Below are 13,893 nucleotides of genomic sequence, written 5' to 3' on the forward strand. Positions count from 1 at the left end.
AATTCTTCAAAAGTAAGTTTTAAGTTAATACTTGTGTTCGTGCTGTGGATTTTTCAAGGAAAGAATAGCGTCAATCATTTGCAAGGAAATAGAAGTGAAGATATGTGTATAGAAGTAATGTATACACAAATGAATTTTATTTTAGAAATATATTGTTAGTGAACACATACAGGGTTCCTGCACACTTTTAGACACACAGCAACTATAAATGAAATTTTTGCTATGAATAGTAAGAATTTTGCACATTTAAACAGTATTACAAGCGATTAAAATCTGTGGCTTTTACTACATGTTGTTTAAGTTCATCATAATTCTTATGGCGAAATCTCTGGTTGTATCCATTCTAAAATTGGGGTGGGGGTAAATAAAATGGAAGCAACATGTAAAACAGGTAAAATGGCTTTTTAAAAATCTACATGTGACATGTAGGTATGTTAGTGTTAGTTCATGTGAATCTATTGCATCTATTTCTGTTAGTGGCAGAAAATTCTTGAGTGGCTGTTACCTTCTGTTAATGCTTTGAGATTTACATAGGTTCATCAAATAGTATTTACAGTTGCCTGTAATGGGCTAAAGACTACCTTGTGACTCTACTCTGAAAGGAGTGTGATAGAATAAAAATGTAGGTAGATTACAAAATATAAAAATGTCTTAGTTTTTCAAAACCAAACGATAAGTAAAAAAGTGAAGGTTGGTTTGTTTAAAGAAGCTTGGGGGGGGGGGGGGGGGGGGGGCGGGAAGTAAGTGCCCGAGGCTGGGCCTTTCAGTCTCTAATTGGTATCTGACCTAGTTTGAAAAGATGTCATGCGTTTTGTGACTTTCCCTTTCATTTCAACAAAGTGTTGTCTGTACTCAGTGCTTCTAAAAATGTGTTTGCTTACTTATTCAGACCAAAGTTTAGGGGAATGATTCATGAATAGCCTATAGTTATTCAGAAGTGACTGTTCCAAACTGGAAGTTAATGTTTTTTCACTGTTAAAACCTGTTCTGAATTCTGATATGCCACTTTTACAATCACAAATATCTGTTTTTGTAGTATGAAGGATGAAGAAGAACAGATGTGCCCCATTTGTTTGTTAGGCATGTTGGATGAAGAGAGCCTAACTGTGTGTGAAGATGGCTGCAGGAACAAATTACACCATCACTGCATGTCAATATGTATGTTGTCATCTTTGTCAAGTGCTGGTGACTCTAAATATGCAAAAGTATTATAACCTAGTGTGTTTTTATTAGGTTTCTTGTTTGTTTTAGAAGTAAAAAAGCAGAAACCTGCTCTTAAGTGATAACAGGTAGATCTTTGTAAGAGTTTGGTATCATTTGGATACTATTGATATGCCTTATTTTATCAGTTATTCACAAATGGAGTTTGTAATTTGATGCTTTGAGAAAAGTTAACTGCAGGGCTAGAGCTTTGAGCTCTTTTACCTGAGTGAAATGATTATGTCCAGTTAGAGCAAGGTTAGGAACAGCCTTTTAGCCCCCTGTGACTTGTCATTAGAATGTATGAAAGTCATCTACTATCAACTAGGTTTATAGAGTGAATTATGAAGTATTTTTACATACTACATTCAACTATATAAATAGTTACAGCTTGCTTTAACAAATAAAATTGAATCACCCATATTTTAATACTTTTTCAAAAGTATTACCTATGTTTGAGTTACAAAAAGAACTGTGTTTAGTTCATAACTTTTAATATTAATTGTAGTGCTAAACTGAAGCATTTCTGCATGCAAAAAAAATCTTTAAATGCCCATATCTATCAGGCTGCTGCAGATGTCTCAGTTCAGAAGCATTTATCCTGAAACTAACATTCTTCAGTAAGGTTTAGAAATAGTAATGCCATCTTCTGGTTTTATACACTGTAAAACTAAGTACGTATTTTCCTATTGCTGTGTTCCAGGGGCAGAAGAATGCAGAAGAAATAGAGAGCCACTTATCTGTCCTCTTTGTAGATCTAAGTGGAGATCTCATGATTTCTATAGGTAAGGATTCAGTCTGTGTATAACAAACTACCCGTTTCTGGATCCTTAGCTGATGTTCCTAAATATGCTGAAGTATTTACTTAAGTAAATGTTTCATTTGTTAATCCATCTTATTTGTTGTTAATCTGTAGTCATGAATTGCCAAGCCCTGTGGATTCTTCTGTTCTCCGTGTGGTTCAGCAACAAACTCAGCAGCAACCTACAGCTGTATCACAGAGAAGAACCCAAGATAGCAATTTTAACCTTACTCATTATGGAGTCCAGCAGATCCCTTCTGTCTATAAAGATTTAGCTGAGCCATGGATTCAGGTAATTTTACTTTGTAAAAGAAGCTTCAAAGGTAACAACTGATTTTGAACTGTAGATTTGTCAGATCTACAATTCAAAAATTTATTTTGAATCCCATCAGCTTTATGTCTGATTATTATTGAAAATAATTATATTTAACTTGCAACAGAAGAGAAGGCTTTTCAGTCTTGTTTTAACGGGGGTTTCAGTTTTGGACTTTATCTCACACCTAATATTAAAGGTCCATTAATAAAATATAGTGTTCTTAACTCTAGTTTTGGTTGTGCAACTGTCCCATAAATACAAAGTTGGCACTTATGTTACCCAAGTTGTGTTGCAGGAGCCAAATGACATAAAAAACCTCTGGACTCTAGAGGTGGGTTCAACTGAGCAGGGGTCACACACTTAAAAGTTGGAGACCTTGTGTTGCCTGTATTTCTGCTATAATTTTTGTCTGGTATAGCTGGACCTTGGATTCAAGGTTTGGATTTAAGGTTGTCTATATCAGTCTCTAGAAACAAACTCCATAATGAAAAATTCAAAGTGAGTGAAACCATCCATATAGGCATCCTCCCACTTCTCTTAACGAGAACCAATGATGTATGATTTAGGAGGCTTCATTTCCATCACAGAATCTTTTTTTTAAGACACTGTACCTTCTGACATACTTTTGCTGTCAGACCTATTAAGGTGATTTTTCACCAAAAACATTTCTTTGCTCTTTTGATTGCTTTTCTTAGGTACTTAAGTTGCAGTGTTATTCAGTTTGACTCCTGTAACATTGCTTTTTCCTTGGCAGGTATTTGGAATGGAGTTAGTTGGCTGCTTGTTTTCTCGAAACTGGAATATACGAGAGATGGCACTGAGACGTCTTTCCCATGATGTTAGTGGTGCTCTATTACTGGCTAATGGTGAAAGCACTGGAAATTCTGGAAGTAGCAATGGAAACAACACAAGTGCTGGAGCTCTGGGAGCAGCTAGTGGGTCATCTCAGACCAGTATCTCAGGAGATGTGGTGGTGGAATCCTGCTGCAGTGTGCTGTCCATGGTCTGCGCCGACCCTGTCTACAAAGTGTATGTTGCTGCTTTAGTAAGTAGTTGTTTACTCGTATTCTAGTAATTTCAAAGTTACTTCATTTTTGAAGGGGAGAGAAAGGGAGGAGATATATGAACCCAGGAATCCTAGTAGTTGTTGAGCACCATTGATGACTTAACTTTTAATCATCATCTGAAAGCAGGATATCAAAATCCTCAGCAAGAGTGAAATGGCATGACTCCACTGGCCAAATATAAAGAAATGCTTGCTACAGTGCTAAGTATTAACAGTACTTGTATGACTAGGTTCTTTCCAACCTCAAAAAATATGTGACTAATTCTAACAGTGAATATTTAGTAAGCTATTTATCCTTTGAATTGATATTTTGAATGCAATTTATATAAAACTATTTACAACTCTTTAAAAAAAAATAAAAAATTGTGTAGCTAATTTGATTTCATATATATTGCTTTTTTCCTTTCTCTTAGAAAACTTTAAGAGCCATGCTGGTGTATACTCCCTGTCATACTTTGGCAGAGAGGACTAAACTACAGCAACTTCTCAAGCCAGTTGTAGAGACGATACTAGTTAAATGTGCAGATGCCAACAGGTATGGTGTCTCATAAACTTCAAAAACATTTTGGATTGTTACTGAAACATCCTGAAGCTTTGTTTGTTGCTATTTACGTGAAACTAGGAAATCATTTATAGTTGATGGTGAAATAAAATGTGTAGATCCTAAATATAAATATATCATGTTCTAGTTAGTCTCATTGCTACCAACAAACTTCAGGCTTGAAAGATGTAGGTTTTGAAGGCACTTGATTGTGCTTTAGAGATCTTAAATGATACTTTGCTTTCGTAAGACCTTTTTTCACCCTTAAAATAAAGGAAGATGTTAGGTGCAGTCATCAACCATCCCCTCCATCTCAGTTGATATTGCTTTGGTCTAATTCTCGTGACTCACCTTAAGCAGTCAAGCAAATACCAGTCATGTATGTTTTCTACTTCAACAGAAGCTGTTGTACATCTGTGCCATGAAGTGTTAACGTAACACTTTTTATTTCATAGTGTAGTGTTAGGAGATGGCTATTCTGAGTGAATGGCATTTCTGGCTTGAGTAGGCCTTCTTTTCCTGTCCCAAGCTACCCCATTTGTTCTGCCAGGCCAACCATTTCTTCAGCTGTACTGTAAACTACATGGAGAAGTCCACCAGCTTTGTAAAAGTCACAACTACTGGTAGTTTACAGATAGAGGATTATAGAAATCTGTTGAAAGTGATGTAAAATCATTTTCCACAGACAATTCCAAACTAATGATTATTGAAATACAATGATGAGAGTGTTTTTCTTTGAAAGCACCTGCTAAAAGAGTTATTTCTTGGTTTGTATTTCTTACAGTCGAACAAGTCAACTTTCAGTCTCAACGCTACTGGAGATGTGTAAAGGCCAAGCGGGCGAGCTGGCAATTGGGAGAGAAATACTTAAATCTGGTAATAATAGCTCCTCATATATAATTGAATTATAATTACAAGCAAATATACTGAAGTGTTTTAAATTTAATACAAGGTCTATCCAATATCAGCATGGCAAAGAGAACAGTATTTCAACAGTTTGGGAGGGGAGTAATTTGAGCACACAATGTGTATTTCTGTATGATACAGTTCTGATCTTTATTTAGATCAGAATTTAGACTGTGAAAATATTTAATCCTTATCAACTTCTTTTGTAGGGTCCATTGGTATTGGTGGTGTTGATTATGTCTTAAATTGTATTCTCGGAACCCAAACCGAATCTAGCAACTGGCAAGCTCTACTGGGGCGACTTTGTCTAATAGACAGACTTCTGTTGGAATTTCCTGGTGAATTTTATCCCCACATTGTCTGTGGAGATGTTTTACAGGCTGATACCGTAGTAGACAGGTACTTGCTTATACTATGTGACACTCACTGTTCGTAGTTGACTGTGTTGTTGGTGATTTCTTCAAAAAAACAGTTGTTCTAATTCATGTAAACAAATAGAATATATTTATATGCAAAAGTGTGCTTACTTTACGGGGTAAATGGTTGCTTTTTTTTAAAACTCCTGACCTGTGAATGAATTTTGAAGCACCAGTGCAGCAATAAGTCTCCTCTCTACTGCAGCATTGACAGCAAAATACATTACCTTGAAATGACTTTCTTGGAACCAGTTAACTAGAGCATATCAGTGAATAAAACATCTCTCTTCTTTTTTTAGGTATAAGAAACTTCTCTCCCTCTTAACTTTCGCCTTGCAGTCAATTGACAATTCCCACTCAATGGTTGGTAAACTATCACGGAGAGTATTTTTGAGTGCAGCAAGAATGGTGGCGAGAGTGCCCCATGTTTTTGTAAAGCTATTAGAAATGTTGAGTGTGACAAGCTCAACTCATTACGCAAGGATGCGTCGACGTCTGATGGCAATAGCAGATGAAATGGAAATTGCAGAAGCCATTCAGCTAGGCATGGAAGAAATGCACTCTGGGGACTGTCGACATGAAGACTTTTTGCAGCTACCTGTACCAGATAACTCTCCAGAAGCTACAGAAAGTAATACTCCAAACAATACTGTCCAGTTATCAGGGAAAAGTGGCAAAGGTTTAAATGATAAAAAACTGAGTGCCAGTCCAGAGGATGTGTCTGAGGCTCTGGCTGGCCTCACTGTGGGACTTCCTGTTTCATCAATAACCACTGAGCAACCAAAGCCAGCCATTCAAACAAAAGGAAAACCCCACAGTCAGTGTTTGAACTCTTCTCCTTCATCCAGTCATTCCCAGTCACTATTCCCAACGCTTCTGTCTCCTTCAAACCCATCTGTACCAGCTGGCACTGTAACAGATGTCTCTAAACTCAGACCTCAGGGATTCATTCCCTGCAAAATCCCCTCACCTTCTCCTCAAACACAGCGGAAACTTTCTCTCCAGTTTCAGAGACACTGTTCTGAAAATAAAGAACCAGAGAAACTTTCTCCACTTTTTACCCAAGCCAGGCCATTGCCATCCAGTCACATACACAGGCCAAAGCCATCACGACCCACCCCAAGTGATGTGAACAAGCAGGGAGAAACCTTAAAAACCAGTATGACACTTGACCTGAATGATATTTCACAGTGTGATGGCAGCAGTGGTAGTAGTAGCAGTGCAGTTATACCAAGTGAAGAGACGGTGTTCACACCAGTAGATGAAAAATGTCGATTGGATGTTAATGCAGAGCTCAATTCCAGTATTGAGGACCTACTTGAGGCCTCCATGCCAACAAGTGATGGCACAGTTACTTTCAAGTCTGAAGTTGCAGTTCTTTCTCCTGAGCGGGCAGAAAATGATGATACTTACAAAGATGATGTAAATCATAATCAAAAATGCAAAGAAAAGATGGAAGCTGAAGAGGAGGAAGCTTTAGCTATTGCTATGGCAATGTCAGCGTCTCAAGATGCCCTGCCAATAATTCCCCAACTACAGGTTGAAAATGGTGAAGATATCATAATCATTCAGCAGGATGTAAGTATGCATATGGGAATTTAGCATAAGTCTCAATTGGGGTTCACTGAATTTATAAAGCAGTGCTGTTATATTTCCAAAGTTATATAAAACACAAAAGTACTCCATACCCTCTCCTAGGAGTTGGAGTATAAAGTCAGCCAGTTGAGGGTGCTAACAGAATCCTTCCATGGTTATTAACAAGTTTAGAAAAGGTATTTGGAAGAGAAACAACATGTCATGTACCAGCCTTTAAAATGGCAAAGAAGGAAGTGTAAAAGTGGGGAAACCAGCAAATGAGAAAAGTTTTTTAGCAGGAGTAGAACTGTATTGAGTCTTAATGCATCTTAATGCTAATTTACTTTGAAGGCAATTGTACAAAACCAAACTAGTTTCTGAAAGGAAAGGCAGAGTTGGAAGACATCTTGTTGGCACAGCTTGAGAGAGATATGAGATACTTTAGAAGTCAGAAAAAAGATATTTGTTTACAAATAGACAAAAGTGCAAGAAATAAAAATATATTGATATTTTGTATGAGGTAACAACATGTGAAGCATAAAATGGGAGAAATAAATAGAAAACAACATGATTTTGGTTGTGTTTACCGTAGGTGCTGACTAAAACCTTACCTAGATTAGATGTGAGATCAGGAACAGAAAAATAAGTCTTGCTCCTGTTTGGGTCCTTAAATCTTGCCTTTCACCTTCAGATAGTAACATGGAGGAGACACTTTGTTCTTACATATGGTAGGAGTATGTGGATTACTGAATACACCAGTGTGGTGGTCTCAGCTGAAACATGTATAACATGCAGTACAAAGAACTGTAAAGGAGAGGAGAGGCATATAAGCTTGGATATTTCGTAACATTCCAGAATGTCTACATCTTAGATGCATGCTAGTAAACATGGAATTGATTTGGAATTTTAATTTGCAGACACCAGAAACCCTGCCTGGACATACCAAAGCAAAACACCATTACAGAGAAGATGCAGAATGGCTTAAAGGTCAGCAAATTGGTCTTGGAGCTTTCTCTTCCTGTTACCAAGCTCAAGATGTAGGAACGGGGACATTAATGGCTGTAAAACAGGTAAATACTTAAAATACTCCACTTCCTTGAATATTCTGTGCTTGTTCTTCAGTATTTCTTTGAAACATTAAATATAAAAGCTCTCTGTTCCCACTGACTTCTTGTTTTCCTTGCTTCCTCTCCTCCGTGTCATCTGTTCTCCCATAATACATAATAAAAAATCTTTATGTGCATGGTATTAACATAATATTTTCAGGTTTTTTTCACTCCTCCTTAAAACTAACACCTGTTTTTATATACCCATTTTCTTCCATAGTTCTTCAAATGCATTTCTACTTTTATCAAGTTCATACATCAGTGACAGAGTTAGGAATGGAGCCCAGATCTCTTGATTCTAAATTAACGCCCTATTTGCAAGGTACCTATTAAAAGTAGTTTCCCCTATTGTGAAGATTTTTTTTTCCTAAAACAGTTTAAGCAGAGGAAATGTAGTTCGACACTTGTTCCCTCTGATCCAACAGTCAACTTTGAGGCAAGTATTTTTAATATTTAAATTAATAGATACAGAAGAGTGAGTGAGAAAAGAGGCTCAAATGCACTTTCTTCACTCAATATTTTTGAAGGTTCTAGATGTGCATAAATCTTTCACACTTAAGGTGCCCCAGGTCTGAATCAGTGATACCACTATAGAGGAAATCTTATTAATTCTAGAATGAACTTATACCCATGGAATTGAGCAATTTCAAAACATTTAATCGGGGAAAGAATATCTGTCATCAGCTATTCCTCCTTTGAAACTCTGTTGCTTGTGAAAGAGTAGGACTGTCCATGTAGTCTTGAAGCGCCTCCTGGAGAGATGATGATGATTCTGATGCCCAGGGGAGATTCTCTGCTGCATACCATTATTTCAGATTTAGGGTGGATCAGAGTTGGGGTTGGCTCCAGTTCCATTACAAGACTTCTGATCTGCTTTCCCTCCCCCAGTCGAATTTCTGGGATAAGAGGCTTGGTTATGAAATGGGTAGTATGATTAAAAGGGTAAAAATCTTACAAATAACAGCACTGTCAGAATCACATTTCAGGTTTATCTTTCTTCCTTTTCTTCAACATCTGAAAAAAACCCATTTTTTTTCCTAGTTTAAGCAGAGGAGAGTGAAGAGGGAAGTTTCTGCACTCCATACTTGGAGAGGTTTTTGTTGATATTTTCCCAGAAGATCACTCTTAATTTTCTTAGCCTGTCTCACATGGAGATACATTCTCAGCTGAAGGGACTTGAGATAAAAGAGTACTTGCTATTTCTAGATGGGGAAAAGGGATGAAAAACCATCCATTCTTGTTGCTGTACTGAAGAGGGGGTTACAGGACTGGTAATTATGTAAGGTAAGTCTGAATACCATATTTCAAAACAGGTGACATATGTCAGGAACACATCATCTGAGCAAGAAGAAGTAGTTGAAGCACTGAGAGAAGAAATAAGGATGATGAGTCATCTGAACCATCCTAACATTATTCGAATGTTGGGTGCTACATGTGAGAAGAGCAACTATAACCTCTTTATTGAATGGATGGCAGGTAAATAACTACTATGCCAAAGAAAATGAAAGTATCAGTTGAGTCTTGAACTATGTAGTTTCATACTGTATTTTGTATCACTTCAGTTTGCAAATTTGTATTTGCTGTTGGTAACCAGTATAAAGGCCTACTTACAGAACAGTTTAAGTGGTCTTAGCAATATTCTTACAATCTTAGCAATTTTCCATACCTAATCTGTCATACAGTTAAAGCAGTTGGAAGCCTTGAACAAAAATTCTACTAGTTTTCCCTCAATTTCTGAATCTAAATGAGGAGTTAGAAACTTAGAGACAGGCACCTCAGTTGGAAATACATCAAACACTTGCATTTTCAGTGTACATGTGTAACTTTTAAAGTTATTAAAAATAACTCCTAGCAAGTTTGGAATACCTGTCACTTGGTTTTGTCCCAAGCATTTTCAAAAAAATTGTGTGAGGTGTCATGCAAAGGCATTTAAGAAATTAAATTTCTAGTAATAGGTAGTAAGCAGGATGCTTAGGGAAAAAGTTTTCAAATCTTAAATATATTGAGTGGTAATTTAGTAACAAATACTGAGATCTCTTCATTATTGTACAGAGCAGGGACAAGAAAGTCTGTATCCTTTTTTCAAGATTAATTTATTAATTTTATTAACTGGACTATATGTTGTTGCCTTCCAGTTACCAAGACTAGATTTGGTGTTTTATACATACTTATTTCTTATAAAAGGAAGCATTGCACCATAACTTATATTCTTTGGCAGAAACTGCTTAGCAATACCAGAGTGCTAACAAGCAAAGCCCAAATATGTGTTACTACAAGCAGTAGTGCAGAAAATATTTTCTCAAAACTAAGGGTGTTTAACTTTTTTTAAGTGCAATTTTTCTGAAATAATATTATTTAGATAATGAAATGTCAGGAATTCTTTACCTCATTCAAGCCCAAGTTATATTAGAATACTTTGAGAGGCAGAATGAAAATCCAAATCTTGACGATCTATATACCGGTTTTGGGAAATAGAGGAAGATATTGCTTTTCCTTGCATGTCTACTTGTTTGTATATATTGGTACTTAGATGGTAACTAATAAAAAAGTAAATTAAGATTTCAGAGAGAATGCTTACTGGGAGGCTGCACTATTGCCCCAACGAAAACTAGTGTTCTGTTGATTAAATGTTAATGCAAGATGTGGGTAAATGTGTAGTTTTTTATCAGCAACAATACTTCGTACACTAAGGTATTTGTACATTCTTTTAAGGAAGTATAAAATTATTAGGAAGCATGAAGACATATGTCTTTAATGTGTACACTTCTGGGTAGAAAGTAATTAAGTAACCAAGTGTATTAGTTTTTGTCTATGAAACTTCTAATGTTTTTGCCTGGGGGGGGAGAAATCTGGTTAAAAATTGGGAATACCAAGTTCAAATTTTAGGAGGCAATGCTGCATTCATTCCATTAATACAAAATGTAAGTGTTGACAAAATGTGGGTTTTTATCTTCTAGGGGGTTCAGTTGCTCATTTGTTAAGTAAATATGGAGCCTTCAAAGAATCGGTTATTATTAATTACACAGAACAACTGTTACGTGGCCTTTCTTACCTCCATGAGAATCAGATAATCCATAGAGATGTTAAAGGTGAGAATGTACTTAGAGTGTCTTTTAAAAAGATAAATTCAGAAAGCAGCATCTATTTTGGCTTGAGACCTGTTGCTTCTCTCAGATACCATCTCAGGAGTGGTATTTCTATTGGGTTTGTCTGATCATTGTTAAGAACCTTTGATTACTGAAATTAATCAGAATGCTCAGGGATATTTGTTACCCATGCCGATAGTTTAGAAAAACTGGTTTTCTCCATTTGTTCAAATAAAATATGAAATTGCCATATAGCTTAAAGGTTGATAATTAAATTAATGTAAATGTTTACACTGAAATGATAGCAAAATCTGTGCCCAAGCCAAGACAAAGAGGTTAGGTTTCTAAGACATAGGGGTATCTAATTAAACATAAATACAGTTGTACTGTGTTTGAGCAAAATGTGGAGTTCATTGGGAAATACCAGTCTTACTAAATTTTTCTCTTTAATGTCACTGTAGCTGTCCATGAACTGGAGAGATATCCAGATAAGTAGGAACATAGTGATGGCAAATACTTGTCTTTAATATTTCTTCTTAAAATAGGAAAAGTTTCAGTTGTTCTGTAATTAATTCTCTTCAAGACAACTCAAAGTTGGTTAAGGATAAAGTAAGTTTAAATTTCACAGAGCGCTGCAGGGTTTGTTTAAACCTCCAGGGTTTTAGGTCACAATTTTCTTTCATTATCCCATCTCCAGGCATTGTTCCAGAATCCTGTGTTTGCCCTACTTTGGAAGTTTAATAGCTTCTCTAAATCTCTTGGACAGCCTCAAGCTGTGTGCAGTATCGTTCAGCCATAACAGAAAAGTGACATTATTAGACTTTGTTCTTGATTTTTAGATTTCCTTGATATTGGGGGTGGGCAACATCAACCTATTTATAGTTTTGAAATAGAGGGAGGAAGAGTGTCTGTTCATCCTTTTGCCTTTAATAGAAAGCCAACTAGCAGTATTTTTATTATGCTGTTGACAGGTGCCAATTTGCTAATTGACAGCACAGGTCATAGATTAAGAATTGCTGATTTTGGAGCTGCAGCCAGGTTGGCATCAAAAGGAACTGGTGCTGGGGAGTTTCAAGGACAGTTGTTGGGAACTATTGCATTTATGGCACCAGAGGTAAGAAACCAGTTTTGGAAGTTAACTCAAAAAGTTTGTTTGAACTCTTTAAGCTAATTCATACAGCTAAATAACAGAAAATTGCTGTAAATGCTTCAAATATGTTTTAAATATACTTGTTCTAAAGAATAGGAAGGATTCCAACATGGCAATAATGACATTTCTTTCTTGCTGTCAGAGTTGTTTTAAGTAGTTTGTTACAAGATATATCTACCATAAATATTGTTACTAAAGCCCAGTGACCATCGTTTTGCCCCTTGATCAGGTATTTCATTTACTAGCTCTCTACAGCTGTATAAATTTTATGGCGTTTACGTCACTGATCACTCAACCTGAAATGTTAATCAGAATGCACTTGATTTATGATTTTTTTTTTTTCCATCTAAATAAATTAGAGTTAAGAGACTTTGAAGCAGATAATCTGAGCTTTGGTCTGTCTGTTCAGGTTCTGAGAGGTCAGCAATATGGTAGGAGCTGTGATGTGTGGAGCGTTGGCTGTGTTGTTATAGAAATGGCTTGTGCTAAACCTCCCTGGAATGCAGAGAAACACTCCAATCATCTTGCTCTGATATTCAAGGTGAGGTATTTTGTTGCTACCAATATGCTACAAAAGACACTAATTTCACATACAGCAATGTTTTTAGAAAAGTATATAAATAGTAGGGGTTGTTGCAATAGCTCTTCTTTATATTGGAGCTGTTAGTATAAAATCAAATCTGATACCAACATAATCATACCTGCTTGTTCAAGAAAAAAGAAGACTACCACAACACTATGCAGAAAAAGCACTGCTGTAAAATAGAGTGTAACAGGCTAAAAAAAAAAAATTTGAAGGAGAGTTGGACTTGACTCTAGACAGAAGATTGGGATTCAAACTCTTTCTTACAATACTGTAAAATACAGGAGCAAAAGAAGTTTTTCTACCATAAAACATTTATGTGTGTATTCACATTTCATAGTGGGAAATGTCCTTTGGTAAAAACCTAATGTTCCATGTTCAGATTTTGCTGAAAGATATTTACCATTATGCCATGCTGTATATGAATATTGCCCCTCTTTTCTGGGTCATCCATTTTGGCATTTGTGTTTCTTACTAAAATCAATTAACTATATTTAATTCTAAAAGTCTAGTTGAACTGTAGGCATGAATGAAGAAAAATGCCACAAGTGAAGAAAGTGATTATTGGCATTTTTACTAGCACAAGGGAAGAAAGTGTTTCCACAAAACAAAACTAGCACAGCAGTATTTAAATATCTTCTAATTAAGTACAAATCACTTGTCATAAGAGATGTAATTGTCTTGGTTCTGTGTCTGTGTGAATCTGGTGGTGCCACTCTAGTGTTCTCAATCATCCTGTTAAAATTGATCTAGAGAAGGTAAAAATTAATTTGATTTGGAGTGATCTGCATCTATCTGAGAAAGATTGCCCTTTGGGATGGTAGCAGAAATACAGTAAAGATAATGCGAGAGAGCATACCCAGCTTAGCGTATCATAATGTAACATCGTTCAGCTTAATGTATTTCCATGTTGGTTTATACCAGTTAACAGTGATGGCAACTAGTAGACTAAAGAATACCCGTATGTATGGCAGAAGAGCTTTTCTTATGTCCTGCTCAGTAGATGGTCACTGCAGAATCTTGCTGTAAGAAGAAAATGTAGAGAAAAGTGCAAGGAGGGAGGCAGACTGAAAGGCAATAGGCATAAGGGAAACTTAAGACCTATTTTATAAAATGGAAGCAGTAATGTAATCTTCAAACTGCGGT

The 13,893-nt window shown here is 36.3% G+C and overlaps 1 protein-coding gene across 3 annotated transcripts in view; it reads left to right on the forward strand.

Annotated features, from left to right (window-relative positions):
- The window catches only part of MAP3K1 (mitogen-activated protein kinase kinase kinase 1), a 63,515-nt gene that overhangs the window by 46,809 nt on the left and 2,813 nt on the right, over window positions 1-13,893 (forward strand). For 2 of the 3 annotated variants that reach the window (XM_074812539.1, XM_074812541.1), the window contains exons 7-19: window positions 1,037-1,158; window positions 1,904-1,985; window positions 2,117-2,294; window positions 3,073-3,363; window positions 3,798-3,919; window positions 4,710-4,801; window positions 5,041-5,230; window positions 5,547-6,825; window positions 7,740-7,892; window positions 9,242-9,404; window positions 10,886-11,017; window positions 11,986-12,128; window positions 12,574-12,705. In XM_074812539.1, coding sequence (XP_074668640.1) covers window positions 1,037-1,158; window positions 1,904-1,985; window positions 2,117-2,294; window positions 3,073-3,363; window positions 3,798-3,919; window positions 4,710-4,801; window positions 5,041-5,230; window positions 5,547-6,825; window positions 7,740-7,892; window positions 9,242-9,404; window positions 10,886-11,017; window positions 11,986-12,128; window positions 12,574-12,705 — 3,079 coding nt within the window. The remainder of the gene's footprint in view (window positions 1-1,036; window positions 1,159-1,903; window positions 1,986-2,116; window positions 2,295-3,072; window positions 3,364-3,797; window positions 3,920-4,709; window positions 4,802-5,040; window positions 5,231-5,546; window positions 6,826-7,739; window positions 7,893-9,241; window positions 9,405-10,885; window positions 11,018-11,985; window positions 12,129-12,573; window positions 12,706-13,893) is intronic. The other variant, XM_074812538.1, reaches the window with a different exon arrangement.

This window comes from Strix aluco, chromosome Z (genome assembly GCF_031877795.1).
Source record: "Strix aluco isolate bStrAlu1 chromosome Z, bStrAlu1.hap1, whole genome shotgun sequence".
NCBI classification, from domain to species: domain Eukaryota; kingdom Metazoa; phylum Chordata; class Aves; order Strigiformes; family Strigidae; genus Strix; species Strix aluco.